Here is a 23,378-nt window from a genome sequence, read left to right as displayed (position 1 = left end):
CTATTGTGACAGGCACGATCAATCATGAACATCTTGATGAATCTCAGGTGTCCCTGAGTAGCGGCAAGTTCAAATGGCTCTCGACCGCATTGAAAGAACGCAAACAGTTGGACCTCAGCCATGAGAAACCATCACGATCAGATATGCAAGAGTACTGTCCAGCTGGAATAATAGAGATTATGATTATTAGAGCCCACCGGTGCTGCAGCATTACGAGACCGCAGTTCATCGATGACGATCATCTCAACTAACTTTACATCGGTGAAATGAGATAATCGATGCTCCCTGTGTATTCTCGAAGGCGAAGTCCGTGGTCTTGAGAAGTGTACCATTTAGAAACCCAATCTAAGCGCTTGTTGTGGAACCGGGATATGTATGCCATGATATTGATTTCGCCGTCCAGATACCGCGGCAAGAACTAACCAGCGTGAACGCGATGGAGACGACGCACTATGTTCCGGACGAGGTTGGAAGTGGTGTCGCGACACAGCAGATACATGTGCGTATCCGATCATCCTTCAAGGTAAATGTTCGAGGAGCACATGACCATTGTCGACCCTGCGAAGACCTGCGAACGAAGCCGGGGTGTCAGCGATAATGCCATGCCATCTTGCACCACCGCCCATGATGCCGTGCGTCCTCTTCCCACTGTCGTTCGCGCTTGAACCAATGGCAATTACAATGGAGAAGGGGTTTGCCTTGGAGTCAGATCGATGCTTGGTCCCGGAAGCGCTGGAAGGACGCAAGTCTCATTCTCGTCGCATCATCATGTCGAGCCGAAGATTCAGATCACATCCATGACGACGCTTCGCAACCACAGAGCTGGTGGGTGGACATGTAACTCATGACCGTGTTGCGACATGAACGCTTCCAATCTTCAGATTCAAGCTGGGGATGTGGCTCTTCGTCCAGTAGATCCAGAACGCATATCCGATAAGAGTTACACATAATATTCACCTGTCTTTGCTGCGCGTCCGACTGTTGAGACTTTCCCCACCATACCGCGCCAGCCGTCATAGGGCGAAAAGTGGCCCATTCTTCTTCGCGCGAGCGTGCTGTTATATGCGCCGATGTGCTGGGAACTGCACTTGGAATCAGAGCTGCCTCTCGCGCACTACGAGCGGCGCGTGGCCGCAAATATGTTGGTGTGTATCGTGTTGGTACGATACATATCGCGTTGTGTCACTAAGAGATGTTAAAGGGCGCTGAGCGTGTAAAAAGCATCGTTGCCGTTGACATTGTTAGGGATGGCGAGGCTTGATGTGTGACAAAGCATGGAGAAACGGCGGGGGTGTCGTCACGCTAGTCTGGAAGGCCTAACGTCCACACGGGGAAATAGAAAATCCGACCCCGGAAGCTGCAGCGCTCGCCACCGACACGCTTAGAGCGCGACCTCCACTTCGACCGCCATCACCGCCATCATCCCTAACCATCTCCACCTCACTTGCTAGCCGTCTTCAATCGCAGCCACCGTCTCTCGTCAGCTCCTGGCCCCCGGTCCTCTTCGCCTACCTGTCGCCTTGCCTCAGTCCGCCATCCCTCGGGACCTTTGACGTGCGCGCGGCGTTGTCGGCCTACAGCCCACGCGTCGGCGACTCACGCGTCAAAGGGGCGGTTCTCAAGCAGTCACAGGCTGTGCGGACACGACGGGGACAGCAGTTCACGAGCCGACACCGCGCTTCCGTTCCACCCAGCACCATTCGCCGAGCTGGACACAACGAGTCAGGGCTGCTCTCCGCGCACAACGCGTCAAAAGCCCGGGCGGGTGGGTTTCCCTTGCGCTTGCTTCATCGCAGGGGGGATATCACTTGTGAGTGATACTTCTACACCATGGTCCGCTGGCTTGTCTCCAAGAAGGGTGTGCCCGTGTTGGCAAGCGTAAGATCGGACCCTGCTGCACAATCACCATGTGTCTTGGTCGTGAAGTATAACGAGGAGCCATTGCAGCTTAGCTTCCTTTTACAATACACGACTTTCATTAATGGCTTCGATGATGAGCAAACGTTTACTTTGATCTATGATGCTGACAACCTGATGCGCGACGCAACTACGCTCAGCGATGCTACCACGTCCCTTTCCCACGACCAGTTGACCTCCATCGCACGCGCCGGAAATCCCCAAATAAAAGCATTGGCTTTAACGCTCGCGAATCCATGCAAGATCAGGTGCCCTTCTTCAACCGCTACCTTCACATCGAAGAGCGGATATGAGGCCCCTTTCCACCGCCTGGCCGCCCTCGCGAAAGCTACAGCGATCGATATCACCTTCGACTACAATTGGGTGCACGCCAACAACCGTCTTCCTCTGGAACGCCTGTTCAAAGAAATGGGAGCGTTCTCGGGGGTCTCTGAGAGTGCCGATGGATGTAGATACGCGGATTGGGCAATCTTCTGTACCGTAGAAGAAGACCACCAACCGCCACCTTCGTACACGAACGCGGTAGAAGCAGGCGCATCGCAAAAGCGACCCAGGCGTGGTAGGTTGCCTCGTGCCACAATCACATCCTCGACAGTTACTCATACGCAAGATAGTTACACCACCCTCGCAGCCCGCATCGCCGCCTCATAAACGTCCGCACTACGATCAAGGGTCGCCCACAGAAGTCGCGACATCCTCACCTTGTCCACCCGGCACATCCCATCATTCGCCATTCGAGAAGGAGGAAGCAGAACTTACGAGTGCACACCCATCTCTACACGCCAGTGCCCAGTTCGCCTTCCAGGACGTCGTCAATAAGGCCGTCGCGGCTCAGCTTCCAGCCATTGTCGAAAGCATGTTGCCCAACATTCTCAGGAGCATATTGCCGGATGTCCTCCATAAATCCCTTGCTCCCAGACGATCACCGTCTTCGTCGCCTCCCCCTAGAGCCAGCTGTCCGCCCCAACCCTCGCCTTCTCTCGGCACACTCATAGCCGACCGCCTGGAAGTTCTGGCCAAGGATCACTTGACTTCGATCTTCGCCGATGCCAATGACCAAGCGTACAGCCTCCGTGTTCAAGCTGAGGGAGAGTTTGAAGACGTGGTTGCCGACCACAAGCTCGATGTCGACACAATCAAGGAGGACTGCATACGAGAGCTTGGTGAAGTGGTTGACGATAAGCTGTGCAAGTTCAAGGAGGAGACTGAGGAGATTGTCGAAACTGCCGTGGAAGAAGTGGGCACCAAGAGCGGTGAAATTCGCGACGACTTTTGCGACGGGCTTGAGGAGTTCGTGAAGATAGCTTCTGCTTCACTCAAGAAGTTGAGAGAAGGGAAAGGCCACCGCAATCTTATGTCGACGAGTCAAGACTGAACATCACGAAGTATATCATTACACGATGAAACGCCATCTGTTGCTTGTGACGTCACTGCTATGCACCCTTGGACATAGCTTGTTGTCTCATCATACAACGCATGCCTGGCAAGGTCGCATAGTCGCATGTGACGGGGGCTTTCTGACTCCTATGCAGTCCATCGCTCCCCTAACCGAAAGCATCTCCGTCAGCTTTCTTCGGAGTCAGATTTCACCCTTTCACCCAGCTACTTGCTCGGCTTGCTGAGACCGATTTCTGAGCGCGGTAATCATCGTAAATCCCGCTTTGCGCACCGTTATACTCGAAGACTTCACTGATCCCACATCATGGCAGTCATTAGCAGACTCTGAAAACGATGTCGACGCCTTCATACTCTGACAACCGTGCGATCAGGGATGATGCAATATACTGCGTCTTCCACCCAGACCCGTGTCTATTTCTGGTTTGAGCTGGTCATTGACGTTATACTTCAGTACACGGTACCTAGTGATTGCGATAGCGTGGATGTTCGCGCGATCAGGGCACATCCGTCAGCATCGCCGTTTATGCCGCCGGAAACGGAAGGCAGAGTGAGTGTTGGAACGACTGTTCAGACCGAAGGAGCAGCGCGACGTTGGTTCTGTCGCAGGCGCGATGTATACGGCTAGCCCCTGCTAATTCAACTGCCCTCCCGCATCGGCTGGAGCAAGAGACCACAACGAATCTCGTCAGATCGTTCCAGCCTGCGCGGCCGAGCCAGACGACTTCTGTCGCATCGTATAGTCCGCCTTAGTTCACGCTGCACACGAAAGCCGACCGAGCTCCAAAGCCCGCTCTACATTCTGTCCGCTGCCGGCGTCAAAGCATGAGGTCTTTTCTCAACCACCACATATGAAAACGCCAGCAGCTGTTACGGTGTAGCTAGGATGAGGATATAAGCTCTTGAGAAAGCAATGTCGCGGAAGAACTCAATGCCTCATCTACCAATAGATTCGACTGGTGATTGAACGAACGGCCGAAGTAACGCTTGTCTCACCCATCTTAGCATGCACGTTTACCTGGGTACGATGTCTCCGAGACTATCTACTTCCTATATTCGCGCAGCTCGGTGAGTCTTCGCATCTAGGTGTAGCTCTCGCCCACTATGTCGCGCTCCGAAACCTTGCCGTAGCTCGGGTAACTACTGCAGACTGCCGTCAGGCCAGTGGTAAGAGCGGCATCTCAGAAGCACTGGCATTGGCGCACATCGCTTTGTTCTTCGGGTGGTGAAGAAACACAGTGCTTAGTGTTAGGTCTTGTTTAGATGGTGATGGTTGTCGGCATAATTAGTCTCCCACTTTCTGACATAGAACCTTGTTGTCGGCTGCAGCGTTCGGGTCCTTCAACGCCACCCTCCGATGTGCATCCAGCGGCTACAGATGCGGCTCTGAACCTTTGGAATTCTACGTTACTCGTTGGAGCCGCCGAATTGACGCAGCCGGCGGAGGCAAGCACTTATTCTTTTCAACGCTGGTGTCGCCTCCGGCGTAGTGTAAGTATGTATTCAGTCTATTCGCCTGCTCGCAAGACTTTTCGTCTACATCAGGTATGCGGTCACCGCTACGTCTCCATACGCTATTGCTTTACGAAAGCACCCTTTTCGAAAGCACGCTGGTTCCTCTTGTCGGCGATCGTGCGTATCTTTCGATCTTGTACCTCGCGGACGTTTTCAAGAACCGCCTTGCAACTACTGCTTGCAATGAAGCCGTTGTTGCGAATCGCATATGTCCTACTCGTACTTGTTTGCGCTTGTTCCTCCACATATCAAATACGTCGTCAGACGCGAAGAACCTGTTATCATAAGGACCAAGAGTAGCATCACTATGTTTGAAGGCAACGTTTTGTTTCCAGGTGACGTTTTTGAGGTACTGGCAGTGAGCACTCATTATGCCTCTCCGTGTTCACCATATACACCAACCTCCCACGCCACATCCATCTCGACTCTGCATTCAGACTAAGCTTTAAGTCCTGCCTCGGCGATGGGAGCAACAAAGCTCGTCCGTGTTACGAAGTCTGTAGCACATGCCAATCCCCAAGATCATGGGATGATCATGTCTCTCTCCAGTCGAGATGCCGCGGCCTTCACACAACGGACGTTGCGAACGCCACCGATGTATACTTTTGCATCGCGTGTCGTCAGGCGGGAAACCTTTATAGAACGCGACTTCTCGCTAACACCTACCCGGGTCTGTGATCATCGACACTCGCGGCTGAACATGCAGCAAGTGCGAACGGCCAAGACCCCCTCTCACAAGTCGGAGATTCTAGCTCTGGGTGAACAAGATTATTGCGGCAATTGTTTATTCATGAAGGCAGACTAAAAGGCAGCACGGCTCGAGGAAAGAAGACAATATAGAAGTCTGCTCATTCCGATTCGCAGATCCCTCAATCTCCTCTCGCTCTTCTCTTACGAACTGTACAGCCCGAAGCTCTTCGGCCCGACGTATGTCTCCTGCCCGTCCTTCTTCTCGATCTGGTCCGCGGAGATGGTGTGGTTGCCGACCGTAAAGGAGATCGGTGTGATCTGCTGGCTCACGGAGAAGTTGAGGCTGCCATCATCTTCCCTGATCACGGCAAAAGTGCGCGAAGATCTCTTGCATGTACCTTCGGCGACACTCGGAAGGGCTCCATCACCCTTGGCAGACGTGTCGCACTCAGTGGGGATCGTCTCGCCGTTCGCATGCTGACGGACTTGGAAGTCGTAGCTGCGCGCTTGTTAGATGGGCGATGAGTGACGAGGAAAGAAGACGTACTAGCACAGTCCGCCGTCAGCGACACAGTATGCAGAGAAGTTGTCGACATCGTATCGAGGCGTGACATCGGCTGCGGCGCTGGCCACGGCAATAGCAAAGAAAGACGCGATAGCGGAGAACCTCATGATGACTGGGAGGAGGAGGTATGTATTTAGAAGGGAGATGAAAACTGTTCCGATGTTGTTGCAAATGGACAGATCAGAAGAGGTAGGTAGGATGCGGATAACTCGAGGTCTTTACGTTGGCGACCACTCTACGCTTACCCACCGCTACATTGCGCGACTAGCTGCCTTGGTAACCTGATCGCGAGCATGTTACGTTTTACCTCGTTAGTATACCCTATTTCCACAGCGATCTTTCTATGAATAGCGGTGTGCGGCTCGATGTGGAAGCTTATCCTGACGTCTTACCCCCGCGGTATCGCCGAATACGATGTACGAAATGACCCGAGACTTCCGAGACTGCCGCGGCTAATGTTGCATGGTGCGCCGACGTTGTGCATGCCATTCTGCCGAGTCTTCGGGCGTAAGCATCATCTTGTTCTGCGGCTTCTTCTGCATAACCCGTTGTTGTACGAGGTTAGGCGTACGCGAGATTGTAGTGTGGGTGGTATCGAAAAAGCTATGCTTCAAGGATCTCTTGTTCGTGATATGGATGTTTGCGATGAATCTCATCCTGCCGCTTGAGTTGGTAGTCCCCGATGTGAACGCGCTCACTGCGCACGGCAGCCGACCTCGCGTTGTGCTCGCACTGCTCCCTTTTCTCTGAGACCGTGGTTGCTCTCTCTTATGGTTATGTGTACCAGCTCGTCGTAATACGCAAACAACTGCCTGGCATACTCGCAGCGAGACTGGATATAACGACAAACAAGATGTCGGATGGTCAAGCGGCACAGGGCGGCATTCCGCTCCATCTTGGCGCCTTGCGACACCTTCGCTTGCACAATGGCAAGTGTTTTGTTGCCCTGGAAGCTCGTGAGAGATCCTCGCATAAGGGACTGAGCGGGAAGCCGAGAAGGGGTTCGAGGGTCGTCGTGTGTGACCTGAAGTCTTGCAAGTCATGGTCCCAGCATGAGGGTATCTGGTAGAGGAAGGTCAACATATCCAAAAATCTACTCGACATCATGAGACATAGCATGAGCTTTACATTGAACAATGATGAGATACTCCAACTTCTTGTATGTATCTTGTAAGCTGCGGGTTTCGAGCACGAGAATCGCGTTATCACGCTGTCACGAATTGTCCAGTCGCCAATTGTTCGCGGACGGGGTCGCAACAGCGGTGTACATTCTGGGTACCCTGTCTTCCAAGAACTCATCTGGGTCGTCACTCTCGAGCCACACTGGGCATTCGACGGGAGTCTGTTCAAGAGCCGTCGTTAGACCGCCAACCTCGCGCCCAACTCTCCGGATCCCATTCCGGGTCTTCCTCATGAGATCGACCCCAGTACGGAACACAGAGCTCACCACCGCGAGAACGTAAACCTCTCGTAGCATATATTCCGTGAATATCAAGAAGGGGACAATCCTTCCCGCTGCAATGCGTCTTGCTCAGTTCGTAACTCCACCAACCCTCCGCATAAGCTTTTACAAATTCTTGTTGGCTTGGCATGCGTCCTCCTTTCCAGATCTTGTTTAGCCAGTTCCAGGACTGAATCAACACCGACAGAATGTCACTGCGCTTGTTAAGGGTTGAGTGATGCGATGAGTAGAACGGATGGATATACGGGAACGGTAGATTGGCGAGGAAATGCAGCGTCGTTCTGTAGGCCAGAGCAAAGTTACAGGGGCACCAGGTCTCAAGTTCCTCTGATGAAGCAGGTAGGGATGCGAGGTCAAAGCCAGAAGTTGAGAAGGCATTGGAAAGATGGTCCCGCAATCGGCACGGAGGACATGTACGGTTCCTGTTGATCATAGCGAGGTCGTCGTCCGGAGGTTCATATCGAAGCGGCTCCCAAGGGGCGGAGTCATGTGGTCGTGAATCAATTGTTCTCCCATACTGGGCAGAGCAGGGAAAGTCGTGGCATTGACTGAGTATCTCCCACGCATATCGCCCACGTTCGAAGATCTGGGATCTAATCTGGAATTCCTAATCCAGTCAGCAATGCATGCGCAGAACCATACAGGGTGAGGAATGTACGCTTAGCTGCTGGCTACCTGGGGCTAACAGACTGCTCCAGTTTGGGTGGTTATGGGGACTTGGACCAGCCCAACACTTCCTGAAATGTTTGAACCCCTCGTACGCGTCTTTCCAGGGCTGTTGAAGGTCGGGATAGACGCGTGAATAGCCGCCGAGTATAAGGTCTGGATCAGAATGAAGAAAGGTCGGGGGGCAAGCTGACGTCCAGCCGGACAAAGGGCCAATAGCGTCATTTCTAGTCGGCGTAGTGAGGTTGCCGGCATTGAGGGAAGAGGAAAAGGAGCCCAAAAATAACAGAATAGTCCAAGATACAATCGTCTTAGCGAATGATCGGTCTAGAAAATAGTTAGCAATGCTGAGACTTGGTATTCAGGGCGAGAAATCTGGGGAGTGATGAGCTTACTCCAGATGAGCCATCGAGCTCCCTTCATTGCCACACCACCAACAAACGCTACAACTACACCGGGAATGCGAAAACTCTCTCTTCCGACGTGCCAGACACTACTGAGAAGTTGCGGTGGTGTGTGATTGAGGAGCTTATCGGTGAACCGTGTGCAACATTGACGAACTTTTGCTAGTAGAGGCAGTGTTGGCAAAGGGTTTCTGTCAAGGTAGGCCAGCTGGTGTGCGTCGAGCGGTATACTAAATGCTTTTCTGTACCTGGGAAATTGAAGAGTATTGTTTCGATCATCGTGCATGCTCGATACGCTTGGGATGCTGGGTCTGCGATTTGCGTTCTGGATTGGCGGAGACACGAACTCCGAAGCGACGTGGAGATCTGACAGAGGAATCGCCATGGAGAGAGGGAGAGTGAGCTAGATTCCGACTGATGCGAATCGTAGCAAGATCTGGGGTTCTGTCAGAACATCGTGTTGGTCATGAACAGATCAATTCAACTTGCGTGGCCACGACGGAGCGATATCGAAGCAAAGTAACTTCTCTGCTAGATTGAGTGGCGGAGATCTGGCACAAAGAGACTGCGTACTCGGGCAGTACGGACTCGGGAGCAACAAAGACTTCCAGGACTCCTTTCATCGCGACGATGCCGTCCTTAGAAAGCCTCCGACACAGGTCATCATCAATGGGAAGTCTACATTCTTCCCAGCTGCGTAGGTATTCCTGAACGGCTATCAGGCTACGCCCCGTTGTTCATCAGGCAAGGGTTCCAAATGCGAATGCTGAGACGTTTCACCGGAAGCGTTCCGCCCCGATATCTCTTTGTTACCTTTTGTTTGGCAACTGCATCCATCATGAGTTCCTCATGGAGGTGGCGGCATCGGGCTTTGGTGTATGTGTGAGTGCGCATTGTCCAGACACGTTGTCCCTGGTAGTAGACCGCGTGCGTAAACTCAGAGCGTGACAAGAAAGGATCACAGTCTACCAAAAGCACTAGATCGTGGCGGTTGTCTTTGAACAGTGTTGCGAGACGACGAAGAGAGGACTGCGCGCCACGGCAGCCTGTCTCAGCGTCATTCAAGAGCACTGTGTGAGGATGACACCAGATTTGTCAAGCCCAAGGGCCGCTCTCCAGGCCTAGTATGCTCCCCCGGATCTGTGATGAGCTATCCACACTCTGCTTCCCCAAAAAGATTTGCGCCTATCATGTTCGCCTCCGCGTTGTATGCATGGAAGTTGGGCTGGGCGTGGTCGTGCTGGTCTGCAAGGATCGGGCAAGATGCGTGTCGGTAAGAGGGACTCGTCGATGAGGTTCGATTCAGCGGCGTGACTTCTTCCCTGATGAGATGTTAGCGACGAAAACAGGGATTGGATGCCATGTAAAATCCTTACCTGTCATCATGAACCAGCCCACTGTGCTTCGTCCATAGCCTGCTTCACATTGCATTGCCCAAGCCTTGGATTCATTCCTATGCCGTCGAAACAACCACAAGCATCTGCACTGGCAGCCCTGACAAACGCCGCAACTCTGCGTCAGCCCGTTGGGAGGTCGTGCTGAGGGCGTACCCTGAGCCGCACGGCTTGTAGTGAAAGTTGCCGCAGGGCAGCCTTTGCTGACGATGCGCAGATGACAGCCGGGTCGGCACAATGACCGCATGCGACCGTGTCTTGACTGCGCCATCTTGCAGCTCCCTCAAATATACGTCCACCGGCTGCGAGTCGTCGGTAAGGCGGCGGTCCGGTACCAAGGCCCGGCGCATAGCCCGTTGTTGGGCGACGGAATGGGTCGGCGGGTCGGCGTGCCCGCCATGTGGCCATTGCATTCGTTGCAGTACCCAGCTCCTAAGTGCGCACCTTGTCCAGCCCAGAGAGAGATGCGAGACCCGAGGAGACAAGAACAGCCTTGATATGGTGTTCGTCGCGCGCGGCAGTCGAAAGTTGGCTGTGGCAGGAGCACCGAGTGGGTGAAGGCTGCGGTGATGCAAAAGAGCATGTGAGCGTACTCGCACATCGGCGTATGAGCAACGCAGAGGCGCGGTATCGGTTGCGCGTGCTGTCGCTATGGGTCTGGCATCGCGATGGTGCTAGCGACGGCGTGTCCGCTAGGGTAGCCAAATGCTATGGAATGTATGTCGATCTAATGGGCGCGATACCATGCGTTGTAGGCGACATCCTGGGTCGCATGAGTGTGCGGTCGGTGTATCGGGTGGTGTACGCAGTCGGGTGGGTGGTCCTGGCCGGGGCGGCGTGTGAGTTCAGGGCCCTCTGGCCGTCGCAGTTCTCTCGAGTCACGCGACCGGACGGAAGAGGCTGCGCGTACGCGTGTGGAGAAGGAGAGTTGAACATATCGAGTGAGAGGAGCGGGTGGGCCATGGTAGGTCATGTCAACCGCCGTGCTGGGTACCATGACGCCATGTTTGTGAGCGATGCGTATGGCTAGCAACAAATAGCGATTGAATGCGCATTGACGGCTATGGCGATGGGTTTGTGGCTTGTTTGGTGCTTCTAGGTGGGGTCGGCATGTTGATGTGTGATGGTGAGGGCGGCTTACTGAGGGTGGCTCGCTGAAAGCGGGGCCTGGCGCGGCGTTCCTCCAACGCGGCCCGGCACGGACCGCCGACGGGCGCTGCAGGCACACTTCGCCAGCTGCCGTGCGCCTTCCATTGACGCCTGCATCGTGAGAAAATGATCACATTTCGACCAAATCAGGAAAGCGCGGCAAGATTCAGCACGCGGCATCTAGATCGATGATCGAGCGATGCAGCCGTCGCGTCTTTGACTAGACCTGAGCACATTCTGACTTCTGCAGCCAGGCAAATCGAGCTGTTCAGACGCCGTCCTCCGTCGATCACCATCTCCAATAGCCCGACCAGCTCCGCGTTATATGTCCGTATACATGCCTTGCAAAGTTGGCAAAGAAAGCATTGGCTGTCTCATCTAACATTGTCTGCCCGATGCTGCTGTTCTAGTCTCCACTACCCCAGGCCATGTATCCGCCTGCTGTTGTCTCTACCGCTTTGGCGTCGTCGCGATGGAAGAAATTATCGGCAAAAGTATGGTGCGCGAGGAGACACCATATGCCAGGCGCAAGGCACTTCAGCCTGGTCGCTCGACCCTCGTTGAGAGCGGCCTTCTGCGCTGCGGTCCGCGCTCGCCTTGTCCAGTCCGCGTGAAGCTACTGCCGCCATGCTATAGAAAAAGCCGTGATATCCTTTTTGATTCGCGAGAAGGGTGCGCGGTCGATCGCGGGTACGTTCTTGCAGACATTCGCTTTGCTTCGCTCGAGTGGCCATCCTCGTCCCACGCGGGCACGTCTTTGGGGTCGGACTGGATGGATGACGTCGAGGTATCCAATATCACAAACGGCTGTCAGTATACAATGATAAGTCCATGTGACTTGCGCATCCTTCACCAGGCGACAAAAAGTAAAGACTGCACCGACTGAGGACGGGCTGCGAATTTCGCAGTGCCGTTCTACTACGCACTGAAAGCTCGGCTAGCACAGCAAAGCCGTCGCGAACACATTGGCACCACTATTGCGCCTCTCGCAACCCGTGCTGACCTCAACACTTGCGTACGTGAACCAGTCTGTTCCCACCATGCAGAATCAGGGACATGCATTCCCGACAGACATTCCTGAACGCATAACGCTTGCCCAACCTCCTATAGACCCGCTTTTGAGCTAGGGAAAAGAAGGTAGCATCCCCTCTTGACAGAAGTTTGCTCTGCAGTCCAAGTCTTAAGGCAATAGTTCTGCTGTCCTGGTGGCTCCGCGTGACCGGACGCCGCAACTATCCAGTCTGTGGACTAGATCGCCGACTGCTGCGCATACCCACCGAAGACTCCGACTCTATAGTACTTCCAGGTCCTAAACTCATCTTAATGCCTTGCAGTCGCTCGCCCATAGCCCAAGCCTGCAAGTTGCGAATCTTCGTCAGATGTTCGACATATACCAACTTTGTGTTCAATATTCCCAAAGCCCAGCAACTCATGTTGTAATGTTTGTCCAATTCTGAGAACCCGTCGATGAACAGATTATAGCGGTTTGACACGACTGTCATGGTGATATGGCTGTTGTGGACAAGATACTCGGCGTCGTTTGCGAAGGCGGCTCGATTCTGCAATTGACGCAGGTAACTGACCATGACAGCGCCGTCGAGCGCGCGCTCTGCTAGCTTATTAGGCATGTAAGTACCGTGACATAAGGACTCCCTATGCTAGGGCTGATATGTTGCTTGGTTCTATGGGAGTTAGCGCCGGCGTAGAACGTTCGCCAGAAGAGATACTTGCCTCTTCTTCATCGCAAAACTTTCTACAGCGGTAAACGGTACAGACTCCTAGACTGTTGCGTAGGTAGACGCATAAAATCCGCAAGCCGCGTCCGGCTGAGCCTGCGGGAAGGCGCTCGGCATATGCTTATGTCCCTCCTGCAACATGGGCGGAATAAAGAGAGCACTGAGCGGGGATTCTTTTGTCATCCTGTGGTGCCCGTGGCCCTCAGAAGGCTCTGGTTTCGGCGATGTTGGGTGTCGAGAGCAGGCGTGTAGCATACCGATCTCGTTTTTCTACATATGATGGACGCGCATGACTTTGAGAAGCTCCCTAGCCTGAATGCTGGTGAATTGAATCTCCTCGGTATGAGACTCTCAGGCTTCGTCGAGATCCTCCAGATGCGCTTGTAGCTCGGGTGGGCGTTCATTATCAGGTAGTCCAGCTAAAGACCGCGACAGCGGTAGGCCCGTTTGATAGCGTGGGCGTTGATAAACTCGCCCGTCGACAACGATGGAATCGATTTAGTCGTTTCTAACAGGCCAAAGGAGTCTTAGAGAAGTCTCATATAGGCTTGAGTAAGTAGTCGGTTGTCAGAGAGGTCCTTTAGGTTCTAAGGTAGCTTGCGAGGAACGGACGTAGAGGTGGACTCCCGCATTCGCTTATGCGACATAATAGAAAGTATAGAATTAAGCAGTAGAGGTCAGGATTTGCGCGGTCGTTAGAGGTAAGGGTGTCAGTGTAGCCGCAACGCCTCACCTGTGAGACCAGGCTAGCACTAGGGTCACCAACCATACCGATCATGCGCCTACTCGCATCAATCGGGAGGAACCCTCTCGACCGCTTGCGCTATGGGACCTTACATAGTCATCGCCGTGGAGTCACAACTATAGTATGTTGGCATCTACCTCGACACTTCGTTGATAGGCTCGAGGTGCCACTCCGTAATCGCATTTAATCCCTCAGGCGCGTCGGCCAGCAAATAGCGAACGAAGCGAATAGGGAGAAGTGAGAAATCGAATACCATCACCTGGCGAGGGAAGGAAGCGCAAGTGATGACCGACACTAACCTGGTGTTTAGACAAGACCACTCTGCCCAACGACTCCACCCTTCATGGGTTCGACGATGACCGCCGTCGGGGCTTCGGATCAAGCTCTCCGCATGATTCTCATGTCAGAGGTTCATAACGATCTTGCCAGTAGGTACTGTTTGCCTAGAGCAGCCTGGACCGCCGTCACACGAGACTGTGATGTGGAACTTGGCTCGCCTTCCGCCATGTTGATCCATCACATCTCCTCCCATGCTATGTAACTGATGGGAAGTATAGATCTTGTCAGTCTCCCTACGCAGCTCGAGGCAGAGGGTCACGCTTGCGAGCCGTGTGGCGTGAGCGGGGAGCTGCCAGTCATGCGTGGTGGCCATGGCCGGGATGTTCTGACGAGTCGTATCCGCCATTCGTGGCATTTGGCGGCGGTAGATGTGCTTGTAGATGTTGCTGAACTTGTGGGCCTTGGAGTAGACGTTTGCAGTAGTAGCGGTCGGAGAGTAGTAGGGCCGCTTACGTCACTGGAAGCCGGAAGGGCCGGCAAAACTTCGGTGCGACACATGCATTCGGCATGCTTCTAGTGACGCACGCAACCCCACCCCCACCACTGCCCTCTGCCGTCTACCATTTCGAGACCACGGCTGTCCGCCCACGAGAGCACTGAGCTCTCTCAGGAAGCGTTTTATTTCCCCCAAGAATGCCAAGCCACGATTATTACGTTGATGCGAAGTCTGAGGCAAATGCCACTGGAGGCACCGTTCATGCCATTACGTCAAGAACCTCGTTGGGGCAAGGGAGCGGATGGTTCCTCCACCATGTGGTTATTGCATCCAGAATGTTAGTCTGCACGCGTTGATTATGTAGCTCATAGTCGCAGTGCGCTTATCGCAATAGCGCGCACTTACACAAAGCTTCATCTTCTCTTTTCTCTTCGACAGTGTATGGCGTGGCGCCCGTTCGGTGACTGCTGCTTAGCCTACTCAAACAAATGATACGACGCGTCAGAATCAAACTCCTTCCAATCCAGCTTCCAATCCGACAAGATGATGTTCTCGAGAACGGGTATTGGAAAGTTGAAATGCCGTCACTGAGCGACGGGCTTGTCTGGCCACCGCACATGTCATGCTCGCCGCCGCCGAAGTACCTAGGACCCGCGGCTGCATTTGCCGACTCCCCTCTCGGCAGGCTAGCTCAGCCCGCTCCGTAAAACTGGCTGCTGCAATTGCTGGTAGAGCTGGCCAAGTGCAGAGGTGATGGGTACAGTTGGCACTTGCTCTTCCGAACATCGCTACCTCAGATCTATTGGACTAATCTGGAAATCATAGCGCTTCTCCCTGCCGACCCCGCAATGCAGGGTCATATCACATTCCGCAGTCACCCGCAACAAGCAATTCGCAAGAAACGCCGTATGATTATGGTCAGATACCGAACATCTTTGTTGTGATCCCTGCTGAGAGTGCATACTTGCTGGGCATCTTTTGCCGGGATACAAAAACCGAATACTTTACTCTGAATACGACATCAAAAGGAAGACTGAAAACTCTTGATCGACATCGAGCAACCACCGGCTGTATGTATAGCGCACGTACAGCCCAGGGGTATATCGGCTTGAGGACACGACGATGGTTCCCAAGTCAGACACGCGGATCGACAGGCCTCAGTGGACTCTCTGGAGGCACGTCGCGATATGGCTTTGACACGATTACGCGATCAGGTACCTCTCAGTCATCTGCATCGTTACCAGAAGAATGAATTCCCAATCCACTGAATCTTCTCTCGATATGAGGAGCACAGCAGAAGGCCGCACAGGAATTACTAATTCCGTGAGAGACAAAGATCGTGAGCCGCGTCACACGGTACTCCTGGTGTGTGTAGCTGTGGACGGTAGCTCATATCTTGACTATGCAACAAGTTAATGTGTCTTGGACCATAGGAACAACAGGCTGCCGGATGCCATCCAGCCGTGGTCCAGTCATATACATGCGATGATAGCATTCCCGACGACCTTTCACACACCTGTTGACCTACAAAGCGGCTGCTTATCTCGAGATATCCGACGCGTCTGTTGTGTCATGCGCGCGCATGAGACTTGGAAGGTAGCACTGTCTTTTCCACCTCTTGCACTAGTCAACAGATCATGTCGGTGAAGTGAACATGACTACCTCATGCACGCTCATCGCAGTCTCTCCAGTGTGCTTAGTCACACCACCGATCTACATGATGCCGAGTGCGGAACTGCAGCGCTCTCGAGTGTTTCTTACCGCCTGTCAACTTCAAGACTTGACCGCAGTATCTACTGTCTCTGCGGATGAACCCAGTGAGTCCATCTCATGCAGACGCCCTCCATTACGGCCCATGAGCGCATCCATATGCCACAGCGAGCGCAGGCCGTAGAAGGGATTTGTCTCACAGCATGGGGAATGTTAGTAGTCAGACTGGCCCATCCACCGATGGACAAACACGCTCATACAGCGCCAAGACACTAGCAAACGGGAGTACGCGTGCAAAACAAACCCGACGCTCCCACATTCGATTGAACTACTCACCGCTCTCACAAAATCTAGAAAAAGAAGATCTCAGTCTTCCAAGCGCTCCATTGGAGCTACCGTTCTCATCATGGCGCCGCGCAAGAAGAGCGTTCTCCCCACGGCTACCGAAACGCCCATCTTCTCTTCGGCGCAGCGCAACAAAGCCGGTGTCAAAAAGCCCTCTAAGACAGCGAAACAGGCGCAGCAACCCACGGTCGTTCAATCTCCCGTACGCCTGCCCCCGGCTCGGCCGCTATCGCCATTTCATTACGACGAATACGAGGCGCCTCCATCTCCTCCACCTCCGCCATCGTCCACCCCCAAAAGTCCCAGGAAGAAGAACACCAAGCCAATCATCCCGTTCGACAAGGTCACCACAATCCCGATGTCTCAACTGCGCGCTCAGCAAACCGACCGCTCGGCCATCCTCAGGAAGGGTTCCTCACTCATCCCCCGCGATCCCGCTGTACACATCTTCAACTTCCACAATGCATGGCGCAAGCACCTCTTCAACCGCGATATGGATCCGGCTCTGCAGTTCGCGGCACCCGAGCTGAGGACGATGCTGGGCTTGAGTCCAAAGTGGAAAGATCCGACCAAGACGAAGGTTCCGAAGAAGAGGACCCCGTTTGGAGAGGGCTTCATGGCGCTTTACAAGGGTGGGGAGGATGAGGAAAAGTAGGTGTACCTGGTTCGGGGTGTGAAACATCTGTGAGAAGTTGTCACGTTGCTGATAAGGGAACTTGGTTATGCGCGTGAGATGACGGCTTTGACGATGCAGTCTTCTAGTCCCAGGTAGAAGGATTTCATACGATCTTGTCGTATTGCTCTTGTACCGGAAGCGTCTTTGCTAGTGCCAGCGCGCTCTTTTGCCTCAATGTCACCATAAACTTGAGTAGTTCTAATCATACATTCTCCTCAGCTGCTCTTGTATCATGGTGACGAATATGTGTGATGATAAGGTTCCCGCAGCAGAGCACCCGCTTGCGCTGCCGTGTGCAAAAGGTGAGTGCTTCCAGATCAAACGCAAGATGACCAAAAGGAGTACGTGTTGTTCGATCTCACCACCAAAGATTCGGTAGAGGATTAGATCAAAGATTCCAGCGCAAGCTATGACATTCAGTCTCTTTCAAAACACACTTCGAGATGCTGAAGCGTGACCAGCGTGCCAACCTCTGCACAAAGCACATCTAGCCAGATACTAGTCAGACTTGACAGACCGTTAGCTGCGTGCCTTCGTAATGCTCAGAGCCTTCGGGTGTTTCATGCGAGCAAAGATCCATCACCAGCACCGTTGTGCAGTTGACCTAAATAGGAAGCATGGGTGTTATCGCCGTACGAAGTCGCTGTTTCACCATTTTGGCCATAATTGACTCCACGACCTTCCGAGCTCACATAAAGCTTATGTAAAATAATGCGCTATTGTTCTCGTCGCATCAGATTTGCCTGTACTAGAATAACAAGAGGACTGAGCAAACGCGCACAGAATTCCAGGGCTCAAAACCCCAGGTCAAGCATCATCAACGAAATAGAAGTTTTCATCGCAGCGGCAACATATCTGACAGAACTATGGTGACGATGCAGCATGACTGTACAAAGTCTAATCGTTGTTGGACCAACATGCAGGCCACAATTTGCGTCGCAGCGAGGCAAATCTGAGACAACAACGCATGTCTCGTAGAAGGCAGTGGCAAATGTCATGCCACTACGTACTTGAATGAAACGCTAGAGGGGAACTGATAGTAGCAGTACACCACGGGTTGAACGCTGAAAAGATGTGGTGACATGGGCGTGGATAATGTCGCGCACCGCTAACGTGCCTATGTACCAGCCAGATCATCCCCGTACCGGTAAGATGTCTTCCTTCATGCCTCTCACCATTCTTGATCGTCCATATGCTCGGAAATAGTCAGTCGGATACTGGCTAAGAAGCTCACCTTGCGCTGAAAATGAGCAGATGATCGATAAGATGTTTCAACTGCTGGCTATCTTCTCCCGCAAGCTTGAGCCCGTCCAGAAGTGTTACGTACGCGTCGCTTCCCTGCACTGAGACAGTCTGAACCGCGGCTCGGTGATCAGTGGATTGTCTCGGGATGGGGGCTTCTCTCGATGTTACGCCCAAATGATCGCGCTAACTATCAAACGGAATACCGTTCTTGTTTAACCCTTCTCCAATGATCAGTGCAAAAAGGACATCTAAGTATACGGTGAAGCGGTCATCGGTGAGGCGATGCAAGCGTTCGGACAAACATACTGCTTCACCGGTAAGTCCAGCTCGCCACAACGATTCGCTTGCACAGCTAGGATCATAAGCGTATGCAGATTGAATAAGCTTTCGCTGCTTATACGAGATTGAATTTATTACTCGGTCGAACAAGCGCCAGTATCTCGCGATCTGTTTGCGAAGATGATGGCACGATCAAGCATTGATCGAAGAACAGTCGGATACGGTATATTCGCCAATATTGAACCATGGTTGGCCCGCGAGTAGAGGTGACAATAGCTTCAAGTACATTTATCAGGTGTCTTCCGCGTGAGATGACTCCCCCGACGATGTCATTGCCCGCGCTGCTAATGTAGGAATCGATGGTCAAGAAGGGGAGCTCAGTGAGCGCTTGGATTAGGACGAGATAAAGATAGTCTCTCGTCACTCGAAGCATGTATTCACAAACCCCCCCAACGTAACTTTTCTAGGAAGAGTGTGGCAATACAGCCCCAGTACATATTCCTTGCATTGCCTTCCATCTAGGCAGTCGGTGATGTGTGGTGTGGTAGTGGTCGTGAAAGCATCAAGAACAAGACCGAATGTGTGCATAAGTAGGCATGTCGCTTTGACTTCAATGAACATGGGTGCAAGATATCTCCTGAATATCTCCGTATTAATCTGATGCGTCACTTGTGTACGTCGCGGTCAGCCGGCATTGCTACGCATGGTGAAGTTGCCAAACGACTGGCACGACGAGAGAGCTTTCTTGCTCGAATGGACGAGTGACTACGGCCTGATGGACGTGAGAAGCGATTGCTGGCACGTCCGCTGGACTCTCTCGCTTCAGTGCATGCGTGGGCCTGCCCCTACCAGCGGCTCGCGCTCGCACCTTCCCTGTGCGACGCTTTGCCGCATGCCGTATCTTGCGTATACCAACCTAATTAAGGCGTATTGACGACGCTGAAAGGCTGGAGTTCACACTGTGTCGCAGACACCAAGAGCAAAACGGAGCTATAGGTGAGTCGGCAGCAATGTGAAGCAGGGTCCCCAAAACGCGGTTCTAGACCCTTCGAAGCGTGTGTAAACGCGATATCAGCATTCAGCAGAGTCTACCCGGAGCTAAGAATGGCTTCGTGAGGGAATGTCTGAGGTGTTCGCAGAGATGCTTCCCGCGTTGTTGGGGACCTCGCAGCTGATATGCGAGGAGGGTCGCGGCTGTTGGCAGACGGCATCACGCTCGTCTCAGTTGAGACATCGATCGATAGTATGGGATGTTTCATTATCGTATGCAATAGGCAGAAGAATCGGCAGTGTTAACCCCAGTTACTTGGAGACAGGGATTGATAGGCGCGGAAGACGCTTCTCCAGTAATTACCAAGATAATCGTCGTTGAGCGCTCGGATATGAGTCCAAAACAGAATCATGCGCAAAAGTGGATTGCTGGAAGTGGACAAAGATGCTGCCGTCGATGATGTGGAGCAAAATAGCCTGAGACGATCGATTGATAACTTGGTCAGTATTATAAACAAGAAGATGACATGATGATGAAGGAGGGCGACGGAGTTGAAGGAAGCATTGCGCAAATTGAATACCAAGGAGTGTATCGATCGCGCCAGCACTACCAATCATGCGGTGGTGACCAATTATGCCGATGGCCGAGTGTATTGTTGAACGGAAGCGGTGCTTTCCGTGCTCTTGCTGTTGGAAGCAATGTTGTACATGTAAACACGCTACGGTGTCGTCACAGCTCCGCTCAGTACACATCATCATCATCATCACCAGGACCACTTGGTGAAATCGAGCTCGTTCGGCGGCCCTGGTGGCGAGCGCGACGAGTGTTCACTGCGGAGATCTAAACCCCAAGCGAATAAGAGCTCGAAAAAGAGCTGTTTAGGTGATTCCGTTATTAGCAGCGGGAAGTTCGTTGTTTATTATAGAATTAGTACTGCGAAAAGCATTCTATAAATTGTAGACAAATAAAGACAGCAGGTTAACTAAATTAAAGGCACTTAGAGCGAGAAGGCATTATAGAGAAAGCTATTTAAGAGGTTCGATGTCTTCGGATAGTAAGCATTGCCTACTCTTCTACTATATCTAGGTCTACTATCGTCCAACGGCCGCCGCAATAGAGGCTAAGGTTGCGAACGTACCTAGAGCACTACGCCTATCTATAAGAGCCTTAACATTGCGTAAGGCTTATAGTACCTAATTATTAAATGCAACTAGATAGTTTACGTAGTAGAGTAGAGAGTAACGCAGATAATATTAGCTTACAATATATACTATGCGTGTTCTCTTAACTATGCTGCAATAAACAATTTACGCAGTCTCTATACACTACTTATAACCTTTAGAAGGTTATAGACTTTAATTATCTACTAGTGCTATTATTATCTAGTTCTAAAAGAGTGTAGCGTAGTCTAAATTAGTTACTATAATAGACGTAGTGCGTAGTAGTTATAGCCTCTATAAAGGTAAACTAAATATATAAGCTATCTATAGAACTAGTATAAAGTCTAATAATAAGGTTATAGTAATAAGTTACTTCTAGTAATTATTAGACTATATAAACGTTACTTAGATAAGTTAATAACTAGAAGACTTTAAACTAGTAATAGATTCTAGAAGGTATATATTAGAGGTATAAAGACATAGTAGTAGAAGAGACTCTAGTATACTAATAGTAGAAACGTCTTTATCTATATTCTTTATTAGTATAACTACTAATAGATTAAAGATTCTATAGCTAGAGCTACTAAGAAAGAGCGCTTTATCTAATATTATTCTAGGTACTATTACTTATAGTAGAATAGATTAATTATAGCTTATTTTTTATTAATAAAGGCTTTAATATAAGTCTACTATAGTATTTATTTAGAGTAAGGTTTAGTCTTAAGTTTAATATACTATATTAATAATAAACTACTATTTAGGTATAGTATAGAATAAATATAAGGTAAACTATAGTACTTTTAGTAGTATCTTATACCTAATATTATAGACTCTATTTAGTAAAAAAATATTAAAAAACGCCTAGCTTATTATCTTAGAACTACTAGAAGATTTTAAGATTTTAATATATTTAGTATATATTACTATTAGTACTAAGATCTTTAACTAAGACTATATACTTATTTATATAACTTCTAGAAGCTTAAGTAGTATTTAAGAACTACTAAAATAATATAGTAGTAATAGAAATACTATAATAGACTTTATAGTATATATTCTTTAATAACTATAATATAATAACTATTCTTTTATAGCTTAGGTTTTAATAAAAGTAATAGTACTTTATTATAGCTACTCTCTAATAGATAGTATCTTACTATATAAAATAAGCTATAAATACTATGTTTTTATTATTTTAGCTTTTATTACTTTTATAAAGTATTCTAGCTAAAGTATTTCTTTACTAGAGTATAGTATTTTTAAGAGCTAGAGAGAGCTATAGACGTAATATTAATCTTACTTTATATATCTAGTTATAGATATAAATAGCGTAAGTAATTAAGTATCTTTTAGTAAAATTCTAAATAGAATACTTTTTTTATTTCTTTAAAAGTAGACTATATTTACTAAAAAGCTTATATATCTTACTAATAAAGTTCTTAAAAGTAAGACTAAAAAAAAGAATAATAAAAGATCTTATACTAGTTATAGATATAATAAGAATAATAGAAAAAAAAAAAAGGTATAATAGAAATATTAATAAGCTTAGAATATGGCTCTATACTAGTAAAGTAGCTCTTTAGAGCACTTATAATAGTCTTTAGTATAGTATAAATAAAGTAGTTTATAATAGCCTTTATAGTAGCTTCTATAGTAATAACTTTAAGAAAACTTATAGAGGTAGTAGCGCGTTTAGAAGAATAGTAATTAATATAGTAATAATAAAAAAGCTTAATTAAGCTTTAGTTAAGTAGTAAAGTAATATAACTATATAGTAATAAAATTAGCTTTAGACTTACTAATACTAGAAAAACTAATAAAAGAGATATAAGGTATTAGAGATATAGTTAGAGCTTATTTAGTATACTAGTATAGCTTTAGTACTAGATTTAAGCTACTATTTATATCTTTAATAAGTTTTTAGATTTCTAATTTATTATAAGTAGTAAAATAAGAATAGAGAGTATATATTATTACGATCTAACCTAGAGAATACCTAGAGGTTAGCGTTATTACTTTGAAGAATTATGCAGTATAGTTATAGAATTACAGCATAGAAACTACGCTGTAGTTACGTAACTGCTTATCTATAAGTAGGACAGCGCTAGTTCTATATAAGCGCTTATCTACAAGCATAAGTAGTTAGACTAATAACTAGCAAGATACATTACTACTTGTCTATAATTACTTACACGCTTGTCTATAAGTATAACTTTTATTAAGTATATAGCTTAGATACTAAACTCTTATAGCTTAGTATATTTAACTTTATATAAGACTCTAGTATTTAATCTAAGAATTATACTTCTTTCTTAACTTCTTATAATATTATATTATTCTACTAAACGTACTATTACACTCTTGTACTATTACATTAATCTTCTAATTATGCTAGTATACTAACCTATTCTACCTTACTTACTTACTCTCTAAGAACTAACTCTTAGGTTATCTTAAGATAACCTTTATACTTTAAACACTCTTAAGATAAGTAATACTAAGATAGATACCTCTACTTTCTACGCAATAAAGGTTACTAGTAAAAGTAATAAGTCTAAT

The 23,378-nt window shown here is 49.7% G+C and overlaps 3 protein-coding genes across 3 annotated transcripts; 2 read left to right on the top strand and 1 right to left on the bottom strand.

The window, feature by feature from the left end:
- Window positions 1-1,830: 1,830 nt before the first annotated feature.
- Window positions 1,831-3,292, top strand: J4E93_011004 (uncharacterized protein; the record flags this gene model as incomplete). The annotated part of the gene is made up of 2 exons (XM_049348879.1): window positions 1,831-2,476; window positions 2,532-3,292. 2 exons carry the CDS (start codon window positions 1,831-1,833, stop codon window positions 3,290-3,292), a joined length of 1,407 nt encoding a protein of 468 aa, XP_049193965.1.
- Window positions 3,293-5,718: 2,426 nt separating this feature from the next.
- J4E93_011003 (uncharacterized protein) lies at window positions 5,719-6,189 on the bottom strand (the record flags this gene model as incomplete). The annotated part of the gene is made up of 2 exons (XM_049348878.1): window positions 5,719-6,016; window positions 6,185-6,189. The coding sequence occupies 2 exons, from the start codon at window positions 6,187-6,189 to the stop codon at window positions 5,719-5,721; spliced, it is 303 nt and encodes a 100-aa protein (XP_049193964.1).
- Window positions 6,190-16,529: 10,340 nt separating this feature from the next.
- J4E93_011002 (uncharacterized protein) lies at window positions 16,530-17,123 on the top strand (the record flags this gene model as incomplete). The annotated part of the gene is made up of 1 exon (XM_049348877.1): window positions 16,530-17,123. One exon carries the CDS (start codon window positions 16,530-16,532, stop codon window positions 17,121-17,123), a length of 594 nt encoding a protein of 197 aa, XP_049193963.1.
- Window positions 17,124-23,378: the final 6,255 nt, after the last annotated feature.

Source organism: Alternaria ventricosa (assembly GCF_023758065.1).
Source record: "Alternaria ventricosa strain BMP 2768 chromosome Unknown scaffold_41, whole genome shotgun sequence".
NCBI lineage: Eukaryota > Fungi > Ascomycota > Dothideomycetes > Pleosporales > Pleosporaceae > Alternaria > Alternaria ventricosa.
The sequence above is the reverse complement of the archived record's forward strand: the minus strand, read 5'-3'. Positions and strand labels throughout refer to the sequence as shown.